Source organism: Pseudophryne corroboree, chromosome 3 (genome assembly GCF_028390025.1).
Source record: "Pseudophryne corroboree isolate aPseCor3 chromosome 3, aPseCor3.hap2, whole genome shotgun sequence".
NCBI classification, from domain to species: domain Eukaryota; kingdom Metazoa; phylum Chordata; class Amphibia; order Anura; family Myobatrachidae; genus Pseudophryne; species Pseudophryne corroboree.
Window position 1 is genome coordinate 758,862,310 of NC_086446.1, and position 14,767 is coordinate 758,877,076.

At 45.1% G+C, this 14,767-nt stretch overlaps 1 protein-coding gene across 1 annotated transcript in view; it reads left to right on the forward strand.

Annotated features, from left to right (window-relative positions):
* Positions 1-14,767, forward strand: part of LOC135056794 (ovostatin-like) — a 191,872-nt gene that overhangs the window by 143,458 nt on the left and 33,647 nt on the right. Inside the window, exons 24-27 of the mRNA XM_063962388.1 lie at positions 571-622; positions 1,464-1,547; positions 3,524-3,700; positions 6,399-6,477. Coding sequence (XP_063818458.1) covers positions 571-622; positions 1,464-1,547; positions 3,524-3,700; positions 6,399-6,477 — 392 coding nt within the window. The remainder of the gene's footprint in view (positions 1-570; positions 623-1,463; positions 1,548-3,523; positions 3,701-6,398; positions 6,478-14,767) is intronic.

The following is a 14,767-nucleotide window of genomic DNA, read 5'->3' on the forward strand; positions in this document are numbered from 1 at the left end:
CTGGCGCCCCTAATCCCAATCCGTTCATTTGCCCCTGCCCCCAACCACGCACAAATAATACACCTTTCTCGGGTGTAAATGCATCTTTGTACCAGACTGACATATTGAAAAATATGCCGAATTTTGCCCTGATATATTTTATTGGACAGTATATATTCTATTTGCGCAAGACCATTTTAAAAATTCTGAATTTACCAAATGTCTCATGCAGGGACACGGGTTCTGATAAAAGCCCATCCCAGTGAGGAGTCAGAAGTGCAGCGATAGTTTATGGTAAATTTCCCTATGGGAACTGCCCACTATAACATATTCTGTTTTGTATAACAGAACATTTGTTAAAAGTACGGTAATAGGAAAATGAGAAATTTGAAAATGCTTACCAAAAATTTGTCAATTCAGTTTTCACGGTAATACCCCTTGTCGGTAAAATCTTTGTTATGGAATGAAAATAGAAGTTGCTATACAGTACACTATATATAATGCCGTAGTAAACTTGAATCTACATACTGTACCTTATCTGGTGTTTTTTTTTTTAAATTAATTTTATTTTATTATTTTTCCGCCTACAAGCCCGAGGGAATAAAGACAGAAAAAACGTACACTTACCTGCTCGCTGTAAATGGTAAGGATACAACCGAGGATCATTTTGAAAATTGTTCCATCTGCAAGTAATGTCGTAACCAGTAGCAACCAGGTTCTAGTTGTGATTTATCTTGTACACTTTAGGAAAAGAAAACCATTATCTGATTGGCTGATGTGGTATTATGGCACCGTTATCTGTGCAGCCATTTTCAGATGTGTCCCATTACATATACAGCATCTCTTAATCTCTTACAGTAGTTGTGCAATATTTGATACTTTCATGTCAGCAGATATATATGGTACAAGTACAATGGGCCTAATTCAGACCTGATCGCAGCAGCAAATTTGTTAGCTAATGGGCAAAACCATGTGCACTGCAGGGGGCGGGGCAGATGTAACATGTGCAGAGAGTTAGATTTGAGTGGGTTATATTGTTTCTGTGCAGGTTAAATACTGGCTGCTTTATTTTTACACTGTAATTTTTAGTTTTCAGTTTGAAATCAACCCACCCAAATCTAACTCTCTGCACGTTCTATCTGCCCCCTGCAGTGCACATGGTTTTGCCCAACTGCTAACAAATTTACTGCTGTGATCAGGTCTAAACTAGGCCCAATATCTGTTTCAATGAATGATTCTCCATTTGTACATATGGAGTTGTCACCAGTGGGCATGACGGTCACTTGTGCCAGATAATTATTTCAAACAGCTACGGTTGTTATAGTACACAGGTGCAGCAAATAGGGATGGGGTTAAAATCCTTGGGTTAATCCATGGGTGGTGGCTGCTTATTACCCACCCGTGGCTTAGACTGTTGTACTATATTTGTGAGATAGGTAATGTATTAGAATATTATGATTGATAATTATTATTTATTTTAAAAGATGCGAACAGTGAAAGAGAAATCGGCATACAGAGCCAAAACTATTTGGTGCCGGACTCTGCTGCATTTACCCTACAAGTTGTGGGTGAGTTTGTTTCTACACTTGTTCTACAGGTATATACTTTTGTGATGACGGTGCACTTCTGATTTTCTAGGATAAATGACTAATAACTGTTCTGCTATTTTATGATATAGATTGTGTAGTAACCCATAACGATCAATCCAGAATTTAATTTCATGGTCTCTTAATTGCATCAGATTACTTAATGGAAGCATTGGGGAAGATTTGCTAAAGGATAGTTGTGTGGTAATGTACAGCTGTCGCATCTTAGAACGCAGCAGCTGTGCGGTACTGTACAACTAATATGCTATGCCATAGACGTCTGAAGGAAAAATTGGGGCGACACTTCTCCATTTAAAAAAAAAAATGCTTACGGTTACTTCCCTCGCCCCAAATACCTGCGGCATGTCAGTCATGCTACGGCCTGGGGGCACAGTGCGTAATAACTCATCAGAACAGAATAGGGATGATAATCCTTTTATTTCTTATGAGCCAATATTCATTTTTAGTCCATATATTGTGTGTACACACAAAGGCGCTGTTGCAGTTGAGATGAACGGTATCGGAAATATCTTGAAAGTGCTGCGTGTTCTTGGGAGGTGACTATTACGATGTCCATAATTAGTCCATCTTATGGGTGTGTTATGGGAGGGGCGGGTCGCTAAAGTGTTTGCGTACATCAGGGGGTGGGGTACGTTTGGCCCTCCAGCTGTTGAACTACACATCCCAGCATGCCCTGCTACAGTTTTTCTATTTGGCCATGCTAAAACTATTGCAAGGCATGCTGGGATGTGTAGCTCAACAGCTGGAGGGCCAAAGGTTCCCCACCCCTGGCGTACACAGACGCTTCATTCACACAGGAGACCTATTGAGATGTAGAATGTGCGCCTGCCATTGGGTTGGTGTGAGTTTCGATGGTGCGGCCGATGGTGGCATCTAAAAATGCACCTGGCAATATTGCAGCATCTAGGAATGCTCGGAGTCATTGTCTCAGTCCTTCCACTTTAATATGCATGGACGCACGCGGGGGAAGGGATTTCTTGCAGCATTCGCCAACAAGCGGAGCTGCATCTGCATCCAGCTTTGAATGAGGCCCTAACAGTGCACACTTATGGATATGTCAGCATGCACATAATGCCGTGTGCCTGCAAACATTGGGCTGTATTCAGCCTGGATCGCTATTGAGACAAAAATTGCAATTTTCTCAGAGCTGCATCTGCTAAAAAAAAAAAGCATGTGAAGAGCCAACCAGAAAGGTAAAAGACGCCCACTGATGCATTAGCAAATTTGCGTATGCTTTTGCATAATTGCAAAGCATATGCAGAAATCGAGTCATCGACCATTCCGGTTGACCCATGCATATGCAGGATATACACGGCTGCAGTCGTAGCAGCGCCACGTTTTAATCGTAGTGGACATTAGATGCATGCCCCATGACACGCCTGTGTGTTCCCAACCACTCCCCACAAACGCCATGTAGGCTCCCACAAACCATCACTTTCTGGCAATCGCACCTTACTGAGCCTGCGATCGCATTCCGAAAGCAATTTTAGCCTTCGCACATGCGTGACGCAATCACAGCGCATGCACAGCCGTCCGATAATCGAACAATTTGAAGGGGAATGAAACCCATTCTTGGATACAACTTGGCAAGAGTAGTGTATGGAAGGTTCATAAAAGTGTATCCTATAAAATGCTCACAAATTAAGAAAAATAACATTTTGCTAAAGTGTAGTGTCGGAAGAATCCCCCCCATCCAGGAAAATAAACCACAATACAGCATTTGCTGGAAGAGCGTTTAAAAGAAAAATGTTTGAAAAAAGACCTAACCAGAAAATCCAGAACATGGTGAGGTTTCACGAGGGACCGTTTTGACTCGGACCCCTGGAAACAGAAGGTTTAATACTATACTAACAGGTGTACTTTCGTGTTAGAGAAACATTAGTTCTTGTGATGTGTATTCTTTATTCCTGAACTGTGCATCGCTCTCTGACACGCAGGTGATCCTGTGGGGCTTTCCGTGCAGAACATGGCCAATCTGCTGCAACAGGTAGATAGTAGCTGTACACAGAATCTGGCGCTGCTCACTCCCATTGTAGAGCTAGTGGAATTTCTGCAATACACGGGGAAATTATCTAAAGAACTTTTGGAAAAAGCAAAAACGGCAATATCTGCAGGTAAGAAAAACCTTTCTGATATTTCCAGTACACTGTACCCCAGAGCCACATGTCTGTGCCAGAGAATCCAGCCTGTGGTAGCATGAATAATTCCAAGGGACATATTTATAGTCTACACTGCCTCAGACCTTATATGGGGCTTATTCAGAGTCAGATGCAACCAGCGTAGCAAAATAAATACAAAACATATTTTTTTTTTTGGATTTTGGCTGCCTATTCAAAGATGGTCACAGGCGGGGCCCACACCGCACACTGCCTCCATGTTTATACTTGCCTTTCCGGAGTCCTGCGACTGGCGCTACAGTTGCTGCATTTGTGGGAAAAATCCAACCAAATATGGCCGCAGTGCATGTACCGTTCAAAATTTTGTCTCCGGACCATGGTGGGCGTCATGTTTCCGGAGACATGCGCAGTAGACTCTGGCTCGATGCCGGAGCCTACGGCAGTATGGAGAAGAGGGGGCACACCCAGAGTCTGCACGCCAGTGACGTGCGGTGCGGTGAGGCAGAGCCTTTTCTGTCATACTAACCTTTGTGCCAGAGTTTTGACTGCATAAAGTACATGAAAAGTACAAAGAATATGTTTGAAATTTCTTTGCAATATTCTAATTCTTATAGCCAAAGCTCTGGAGTAGAAAGTCTATGGCAGGTGAGGCAGTGCCTCACCTGGCTAACTGTTCTGCACATATATGATCAAAACTCTCAAAATTTCCAGGAGTTTATACTGCTGCACCTGTGTATAATGCCCAGATGTATATACTGCTGCACCTGTGTATAATGCCCAGATGTACCCTTTGGCTCATATATTGCATGTAAATCTGGCTCTGGTGCTAGCCAGTACCTCCTGAGCTATTTAGCTCTCCGCACGTCCCTGCTGCACATGGGCCCCCTCCTCTCTTAAAACGCCCTGACTATACAAATACAGAATGTAGAAGAGAAAACTGATATAAATTCACACATGCGCACCATAACAGATTAGCAGAAACCATACTAAATATATAGGAAAATCAAATCTATTTTACATATACTGTATACAAAGAAAAAACAGATCCACATAAAGCTCATGGCCAGAGCCAAATTTGAAATGAGAAATCGGAGAATCTAAATTTGCTATTGCCAACCCTGCCCCTGCTGTATAATACTGCAATACTCTGGAGAATTGGCCTGAATTCTTCAGGATTGTCTACTCTCCTGATAGTCCAGGATAGAGCTCCAAAATGTGGAAGTCTGTTATACTGTACATTCCTGGAAAGTATGCAAATATGCTTGTAGTAATTATAATAATTTTTTTTGTATAGTGTTCTTTTCTACAGTAAGACTCAAGGCATTCACATATCGTTAAATGCTATAAGCTGTCTTCATTAAGCATTATTGTGCATGACACATTAGCCACAATAACATCATATGGCCGAGTCATTCCAGAGACAGTCATGCAATACTGAGATCATTCCAGAGATTCATATACAATACTAAGAGCATTCTAGAAACTGACATATAGTACAGAGATCATTCTAGAGGTTTATATAAAATAGGGAAAGCATTTCAGAAAGTACAATACAGAAAGCGTCAAATGGCCATACAATGAAGAGCCTTCCAGAGACCTACTGTATATACTGTACAATAGAGCATTCCATTGGCTCCAATTCAATACAGAACAGTCCAGAGATTGATATTCAATTTTAATATAATTCCAAAGACTGTCACACAATACAGTGAACATTTCAGAGTTTGGTATACAATACAGAGAAGATTCCATGTATACCAATACATGATTACCCTGGAATTACGTTATCAGCCACTAGCAAACAAATCAAAGTGGTGCCAACCATTAATAGACCAGGTGTTGCTCTGAGTGCCACTCATACAACTGGGGCACAATGCTGGGAGTGCTGTCGGTAGTAATAGACTGCAACATCACTCCCAGGGGCCACAGCAGGAGGAGGAAATAGAACAGTACAGACAACAGAACACAGTTGGGCAGCACCGACAGATGGGATATGACATGGCCTGGTAATACACTCCTTCAATCCGATAGTAAGTACAGGTCCATATACAAATTCTATACGCCCATTGTACAAACAGCCCCCCCCAATCAGGCCCGCCATCAGGGGTGTGCTGTGGGCACAGCCGTACCAGGCCCGGCCTCTGACAGAGAGGGGAGGGCCCAGGCCGCTCACACTGCTGCCTGCCGCCGTCCGTCTGCCGCCACTGCCTCTGTGTATGTGCCCACTGCCCAGCGCAAGCAGGCTACTGAAAATGTCCCTCTTAAGATGGCTGCCACCTCAGAGGAGACGGTTATTAAAAATACTAGAGGAGGCTCTGGTATATTTAATAACAGTCTCCTCTGAGGCGGCTGCCATTTTGGAAAGGACATTTTCAATAGTTTTACAAGAAGCAGGCTGCTGAACAGCTTGCTGCGGCGCAGGGAAGGGAGGAGGACGAGCAGAACCCCTGAAAATGATTAGAACCCCATTACAGGTACTGGGGCATTACTGTGTGGGGCATTGAATAATATGATAATCGGGGCATAGAAACTATTTTTAAATATGTATTTTTTTTTAATATATTTTTTGTAGTTTTATTTATTTTTTGGGGGGCCCTGCCTATTTGGCCAGTCCCGGGCCCCATAATTTCTGATGGCAGCCCTGCCCCCCATACAGTACGTACTTGATGTAAATAAAAATCTTCTGTGTTTACAGCCTGGGCTCGACATCTGGCATGCAGACAGAATGAAGGATACTTCTCTCAGTACTTTAGGTCCATCATCAGGAGTTCTTGGTAAGGGTGGAGGTGATTGTTTCAGAGTAACATTGGTATACTGCAGCAACAGATAGGCCCTTCACTGATAATACCATTAACATGTTTGCATGGTTCAGCGATGGACGCAATGCCATGGTTTTTGGAGTCTAGCAATTTTTTGGGACTGCGCATGCGTCAGAGCCGCAGCAATTGATTACCAGCGGCAGTTGCAGTGAGATTTGGAAGCAAAGTGATTGACAGCCAGTGTGCATTTGAGGGGTAATGGTCAAATGGTGGCTTGTCAAACACGGGCGCGTCGCGGACGTTTTCTGGGCATGTCCAAGCCAGCGACTGCATATTCATTCACCTTTTGTACTAGTGATGAGCGGGTTCGGAATCCGAACCCCCCCCCCCCTCCCGAACTTCACCCATTTTACACGGTTCTGAGGCAGATTCGAATCTTCCCGCCTTGCTCGGTTAACCTGAGCGCGCCCGAACGTCGTCATCCCGCTGTCAGATTCTCGCGAGATTCGTATTCTATATAAAGAGCCGCGCGTCGCCGCCATTTTCACTCGTGCATTGGAGATGATAGGGAGAGGACGTGGCTGGCGTTCTCTGTTTGTTCAGTGTGCTGCAAATATCTGTGCTCAGTGTGCTTGCAAATATCTGTGCTCAGTGTGCTGCAAATATCTACGTTCTCTGCCTTAAAAACGCTCCATATCTGTGCTCAGTGTGCTGCAAATATCTGTGCTCAGTGTGCTTTATTGTGGGGACTGGGGACCACCAGTATTATATAGGAGGTGGGCAGTGCAGAGTTTTGCTGACCAGTGACCACCAGTATTATACGTTCTCTGCCTGAAAAACGCTCCATATCTGTGCTGCATTGTAGTATACTATATAGGAGTACAGTGCATAATTTTGGTGACCACCAGTATATAATATATAGCAGTACGGTACAGTAGGCCACTGCTCTACCTACCTCTGTGTCGGCAAGTATACTATCCATCCATACCTGTGGTGCATTTAAGTTTTGCGCAGTATGTGTATATATATATATATATATATATATATATATATATATATATATATATATAATAGTAGTAGGACAGTGCATAATTTTGCTGACCACCAGTATATAATATATAGCAGTACGGTACAGTAGGCCACTGCTCTACCTACCTCTGTGTCGGCAAGTATACTATCCATCCATACCTGTGGTGCATTTGTTTTTGTGCGCAGTATATATATAGTAGTAGGACAGTGCATCATTTTGCTGACCACCATTATATAATATATAGCAGTACTGTACAGTAGGCCACTGCTCTACCTACCTCTGTGTCGTCAAGTATACTATCCATCCATACCTGTGGTGCATTTAAGATTTTGTGCGCAGTATATATAGTAGTAGGCCATTGCTATTAATATATTACTGGCATATAATTCCACACATTAAAAAATGAAGAACAAAAATGTGGAGGGTAAAATAGGGAAAGATCAAGATCCACTTCCACATCGTGCTGAAGCTGCTGCACGAGTCATGGCCGAGACGATGAAATGTCATCAACGTCATCTGCCAAGGCCGATGCCCAATGTCATAGTAGAGAGCATGTAAAATCCAAAAAACAAAAGTTCAGTAAAATGACCCAAAAATCTAAATTAAAAGCATCTGAAGAGAAGCGTAAACTTGCCAATATGCCATTTACGACACGGAGTGGCAAGGAACGGCTGAGGCCCTGGCCTATGTTTATGGCTAGTGGTTCAGCTTCACATGAGGATGGAAGCACTCATCCTCTCGCTAGAAAAATGAAAAGACTTAAGATGGCAAAAGCACAGCAAAGAACTGTGTGTTCTTCTAAATCACAAATCCCCAAGGAGAGTCCAATTGTGTCGGTTGCGATGCCTGACCTTCCCAACACTGGACGGGAAGAGGTGGCTCCTTCCACCATTTGCACACCCCCTGCAAGTGCTGGAAGGAGCACCCGCAGACCAGTTTCTGATAGTCAAATTGAAGATGTCACTGTTGAAGTACACAAGGATGAGGATATGGGTGTTGCTGGCGCTGGGGAGGAAATTGACAAGGAAGATTCTGATGGTGAGGTGGTTTGTTTAAGTCAGGCATCCGAGGAGACACCTGTTGTCCGTGGGACGAATATGGCCATTGACATGCCTGGTCAAATTAAAAAAAAAATCACCTCTTCGGTGTGGAATTATTTCAACAGAAATGCGGAGAACTGGTGTCAAGCCGTGTGTTGCCTTTGTCAAGCTGTAATAAGTAGGGATAAGGACGTTAACCACCTAGGAACATCCTCCCTTATACGTCACCTGGAGCGCATTCATCAGCAGTCATTGACAAGTTCAAAAACTTTGGGTGACAGCGGAAGTAGTCCACTGACCACTAAATCACTTCCTCTTGTAACCAAGCTCCTGCAAACCACACCACCAACTCCCTCAGTGTCAATTTCCTCCTTACACAGGAAAGCCAATAGTCCTGCAGGCCATGTCACTGTCAAGTCTGACGAGTCCTCTCCTGCCTGGGATTCCTCCGATGCATCCTTGAGTGTAACGCCTACTGCTGCTGGCGCTGCTGTTGTTGCTGCTAGGAGTCGATCGTCATCCCAGAGGGGAAGTCGGAAGACCACTTGTACTACTTCCAGTAAGCAATTGACTGTCCAACAGTCCTATGCGAGGAAGATGAAATATCACAGCAGTCATCCTGCTGCAAAGCGGATAACTCAGGCCTTGGCAGCCTGGGTGGTGAAAAACGTGTTTCCGGTATCCACCGTTAATTCACAGGGAACTAGAGAATTTCTTGATATAGTGTGTCCCCGCTACCAAATACCATCTAGGTTCCATTTCTCTAGGCAGGCGATACCGAGAATGTACACAGACGTCAGAAAAAGAGTCACCAGTGTCCTAAAAAATGCAGTTGTACCCAATGTCCACTTAACCACGGACATGTGGACAAGTGGAGCAGGGCAGACTCAGGACTATATGACTGTGACAGCCCACTGGGTAGATGTATTGCCTCCCGCAGCAAGAACAGCAGCGGCAGCACCAGTAGCAGCATCTTGCATACACCAACTCGTTCCTAGGCAGGCTACACTTTGTATCACCACTTTCCATAAGAGGCACACAGCTGACAACCTCTTACGGAAACTGAGGAACATCATCGCAGAATGGCTTACCCCAATTGGACTCTTCTGGGGATTTGTGACATCGGACAACGCCACCAATATTGTGCGTGCATTACATGTGGGCAAATTCAAGCACGTCCCATGTTTTGCACATACATTGAATTTGGTGGTGCAGAATTATTTAAAAAACGACAGGGGCATGCAAGAGATGCTGTCGGTGGCCCGAAGAATTGCGGGCCACTTTCGGCATTCAGCCACCGCGTGCTGAAGACTGGAGCACCAGCAAACACTCCTGAACCTGCCCTGCCATCTGATGCAAGAGGTGGTAACGAGGTGGAATTTAACCCTCTATATGTTTCAGAGGATGGAGGAGCAGCAAAAGGCCATTCAAGCCTAGACAGCTACCTACGATATAGGCAAAGGAGGGGGAATGCACCTGACTCAAGCGCAGTGGAGAATGATTTCAACGTTGTGCAAGGTTCTGGAACCCTTTGAACTTGCCACACGTGAAGTCAGTTCAGACACTGCTAGCCTGAGTCAGGTCATTCCCCTCATCAGGCTTTTGCAGAAGAAGCTGGAGAGATTGAAGGAGGAGCTAAAACAGAGCGATTCCGCTAGGCATGTGGGACTTGTGGATGGAGCCCTTAATTCGCTTAACCAGGATTCACGGGTGGTCAATCTGTTGAAATCAGAGCACTACATTTTGGCCACCGTGCTCGATCCTAGATTTAAAACCTACGTTGTATCTCTCTTTCCGGCAGACACAAGTCTGCAGAGGTTCAAAGACCTGCTGGTGAGAAAATTGTCAAGTCAAGCGGAACGTGACCCGTCAACAGCTCCTCCTTCACATTCTCCAGCAACTGGGGCTGCGAGGAAAAGGCTAAGAATTCCGAGCCCACCCGCTGGCGGTGATGCAGGGCAGTCTGGAGCGAGTGCTGACATCTGGTCCGGACTGAAGGACCTGCCAACGATTACTGACATGTCGTCTACTGTCACTGCATATGTTTCTGTCACCATTGAAAGAATGGTGGAGGATTATATGAGTGACCCGCATCCAAGTAGGCACGTCAGACAGTCCGTACGTATACTGGCAGGAAAAAGAAGCAATTTGGAGGCCCTTGCAGAAACTGGCTTTATTTTACCTAAGTTGCCCCCCCTCCAGTGTGTACTCCGAAAGAGTGTTTAGTGCAGCCGCTCACCTTGTCGGCAATCGGCGTACGACGTTACTTCCAGAAAATGTGGAGAAGATGATGTTCCTCAAAATGAATTATAATCAATTCCTCCGTGGAGACATTCACCAGCAATTGCCTCCCAGAAAGTACGGTGGATTCCAGTGGGGACGAATTAATTATCTGTGAGGAGGGGAATGTACACAGTGAAAGGGGTGAGGAATCGGAGGATGAGAAGGAGGTGGACATCTTGCCTCAGTAGAGCCAGTTTGTGCAAGGAGAGATTGATTGCTTCTTTTTTGGTGGGGGCCCAAACCAACCAGTCATTTCAGTCACAGTCATGTGGCAGACCCTGTGGCTGAAATGATGGGTTGGTTAAAGTGTGCATGTCCTGTTTATACAACATAAGGGTGGGTGGGAGGGCCCAAGGACAATTCCATCTTGCACCTCTTTTTTCTTTCATTTTTCTTTGCATCATGTGCTGTTTGGGGACTATTTTTTGAAGTGCCATCCTGTCTGACACTGCAGTGCCACTCCTAGATGGGCCAGGTGTTTGTGTCGGCCACTTGGGTCGCTTAGCTTAGTCACACAGCTACCTCATTGCGCCTCTTTTTTTTTTTGCATCATGTGCTGTTTGGGGACTATTTTTTGAAGTGCCATCCTGTCTGACACTGCAGTGCCACTCCTAGATGGGCCAGGTTTTTGTGTCGGCCACTTGGGTCGCTTAGCTTAGTCATCCAGCGACCTCTGTGCAAATTGTAGGACTAAAAATATTGTGAGGTGTTCAGAATAGACTGGAAATGAGTGGAAATTATGGTTAATAATACTATGGGATCAAAATTACCCCCAAATTCTATGATTTAAGCTGTTTTTGAGGGTTTTTGTAAAAAAACACCCGAATCCAAAACGCACCGATTCCGACAAAAAATTTTCAGGGAGGTTTTGCCAAAACGCGTCCGAATCCAAAACACGGCCGCAGAACCGAATCCAAAACCAAAACGCAAAACCCGAAAAATGTCCGGTGCACATCACTACTTTGTACTGGCCCCATTGTCTTAGTTCTTACGGTTATTCTGAGCAGTCATGGGGCTGCCCAAAAGTTCTATGGTGCAACCAATGTGTGACTGATATTTCCGATAGGGTGTCTTTTGTACACAAGCGTCTGATTAGAGATGCGGCTGTGGCATTAGCATATTTTGGTAGCAGTGCTGAGTATGAAGATGCAGTCACAGCAAGATTTGCATTAACCCTCTGAATCAGGACCAAAGACACATCAGACGTCTGATCTTATGAGCTGATTCAGAAGTGGATATAACTGGTGGTGATGTACACGGCGGCTGTGCGAAAATGTGCAAAGTCGCAAGATGCATCCTGTGTAACAAATTGCCCACTGCCAGCTTCTGTGATCTGCTTGCTGCCAGTGTATGAAGACCAAGCATCAGTTCTACTGCAAGAGCATCACCAAACCATCTGACATCTGAGTCACCGTCATCTTACTAAGGATGTACGGCAAAAACTGCACTGCTGGGGCCAGTGAAACGGCGTACCATGACGCAGACGCTTGTTTCGGCACGCCCAGAAAACAAGGCCGGCATGCCTCTGCTGATCGAATACCATCGGACAATTGTATGAGATTGAATTAGTGTCCACCTCTGAACCAGCACCTTCATTCATAGAGAAATGCAATTGTCACCATACTTTACCTTCACCAGTTTCATAGGAGTCTTATATTCCCACTCTTTGCCCTGCCCACACTTACCTACTTGTGAAAAAGCATTTCTGGGAGACTGAGAAAGTAGCACCTATAAGCGCAGACATGTACTGCTACATCTGAAAGGCACGTCATAATATAGACTTACAGCCGAATGTAAATGAGCCCAAAGCTGTCAGTAAGATATACTTGTGGATGAAAATACACTGATACCTTTTGAAGGCTTGTGTTTTTACAAGTGGTTCCATATAATGGCCATGAGAATCCTTATTTAAAAATGCATGTAGCCAAAAGGATCATTGTGCCTTCTAACCAATGCAAGAAAATCCCACTGATTGATACATCGCTGATTTATTTATTTTCTCTTACGTCCTAGAGGATGCTGGGGTTCCATTTAGTACCATGGGGTATAAACGGGTCCACTAGGAACCATGGGCACTTTAAGAGTTTAATAGTATGGGTTGGCTCCTCCCTCTATGCCCCTCGAACCAGACTCTGTTTAGAAAATGTGCCCGGAGGATCCGGTCACAGCTAGGGGAGCTCCTAGGAGTTTTCTTAGTTTTATTTTTTTAATGAAAGTTTAGAGTTTGTTGTTTTACAGGGAGGTTGCTGGCAACAGCCTCCCTGCTTCGTGGTACTTAGGGGGGAGTAGGAACCAACTTAATGGAGAGTTAATGGTTCTCTACTCCGCTGACAGGACACTGAGCTCCTGAGGGTGATGATCGCAAGCCCACGAGGCGACCGCTCACTCCTGCAGCATGGCCGCCACCCCCACCCCCCCCATAACTGAGCCAGAAGATAGAGTGGTGAGTACAGCGCCGGCGTCCTGGTTAGCGGTTTGTCGGCAGGTGCACCAGCACATGGGTTGGAGCGCAGCTCTGACAGGCTGCGCTCCTAGAAGACTCGGCAACATGCTACATGTAGGCGCTTGAGGGGTGTCCTGGGCCAGCGCATAACCCTACACTGGTCACGCTAGTTAACAGGGGCTAATCCCGCTGTTAACATTTCAGAATCCACAGGCCAGTATAAAGAATTAGTGTGGGAAGCCACGCGCCATTACAGGGGGCAGGGCATCCTCTCAGAGCAGATCCAGCACTCAAGTGGGGTGGGGGGGAAGAGTGTTATATCAGGACTAACTACCCTATTAATGATAGTTAGTAAGAGCCGGGCTTTTATCATAACTGCCTACAAGGGTGCAGTGTGGCTGGCTCCTTATACTCTGTTACTCTCTGAAGGGGGGGAAACTGTATCTGACATTATCCTGTGGGTGTGTTTATCCCACATTACCATGTCTGTGTCCTGCGCGGAAGAGTGTTGAACTTCTCCTGAGGAGTCCATTCCATGTACTCAGGATTGCAACATGCTTTCTCAGCCTTCCGAGCCTGCATGGGTGGATTCTTTAAGGGGAATGGTATCCCAAATTTCTACAAGGATGTCACATACTGAGAGAGACCGTTTTTGAGGAAATCTGTGGAGGATTTGCAGTATTCGGCCTCCACTACTTAGTCAAAAACCCCACCTACATACCCACAAAAGCACAGGTAATGCAAGCTGACACTGATACCGACTCTGATTCAGGGGACGGTGATGGGGATATGCAGGGGGGGATGCATCCCTTGCTAAAGGGGTGCAACTAATGATTGAAGCCATTAGGGATGTTTTGCACATTTCTGAGAAGGTACCTGAGCAGAAGGAGGAATCTTATTTTACCGTAGATAAGAAATCCTCGCTTACCTTCCCCGCTTCTAGGGAATTTAAACTTTTTTTTTTTTTTTTTAGAAATCCTGGGAAAACCTGAAGAGAATTTCAGATCCCTAAAAAAATTCTCATTGCCTTTCCTTTCCCTGAAGAGGACAGGGAAAAGTCGGAAAACCCACCTATAGTAGACGCTTCTGTATCTAGGTTGTCTTATAGGGTGGTTTTACCTGTCTCCGGTTCAACCGCCTTAAAGGAGCAGGCTGACCGCAAGATTGAGACTACGCTCAAATCACTATACACTGCTACAGGACTCAAAGGCCCACTATTGCATGTGCGTGGATTTCTAAAGCTATAGTAATGTTGTTGGGCACATTACTAGAGGAATTGGATTCTATGGATAGGAGTGACATTGATTTGTTTTTACTTCACATACAGGAATCTGCAGGTTTCATGGTGGAGGCCATGAAGGACATTGGCCTGCATAATGCACAAGCTACTTCTATGGCAGTCTTGGCACGCAGAGGACTCTGGCTATGCCAATGGATTGTGAGTACGGAATCCAAGAAAAGTGTGAAGAATCTACCCTTCACAGGTCAGGCCCTGTTTGGGTAAGTGCT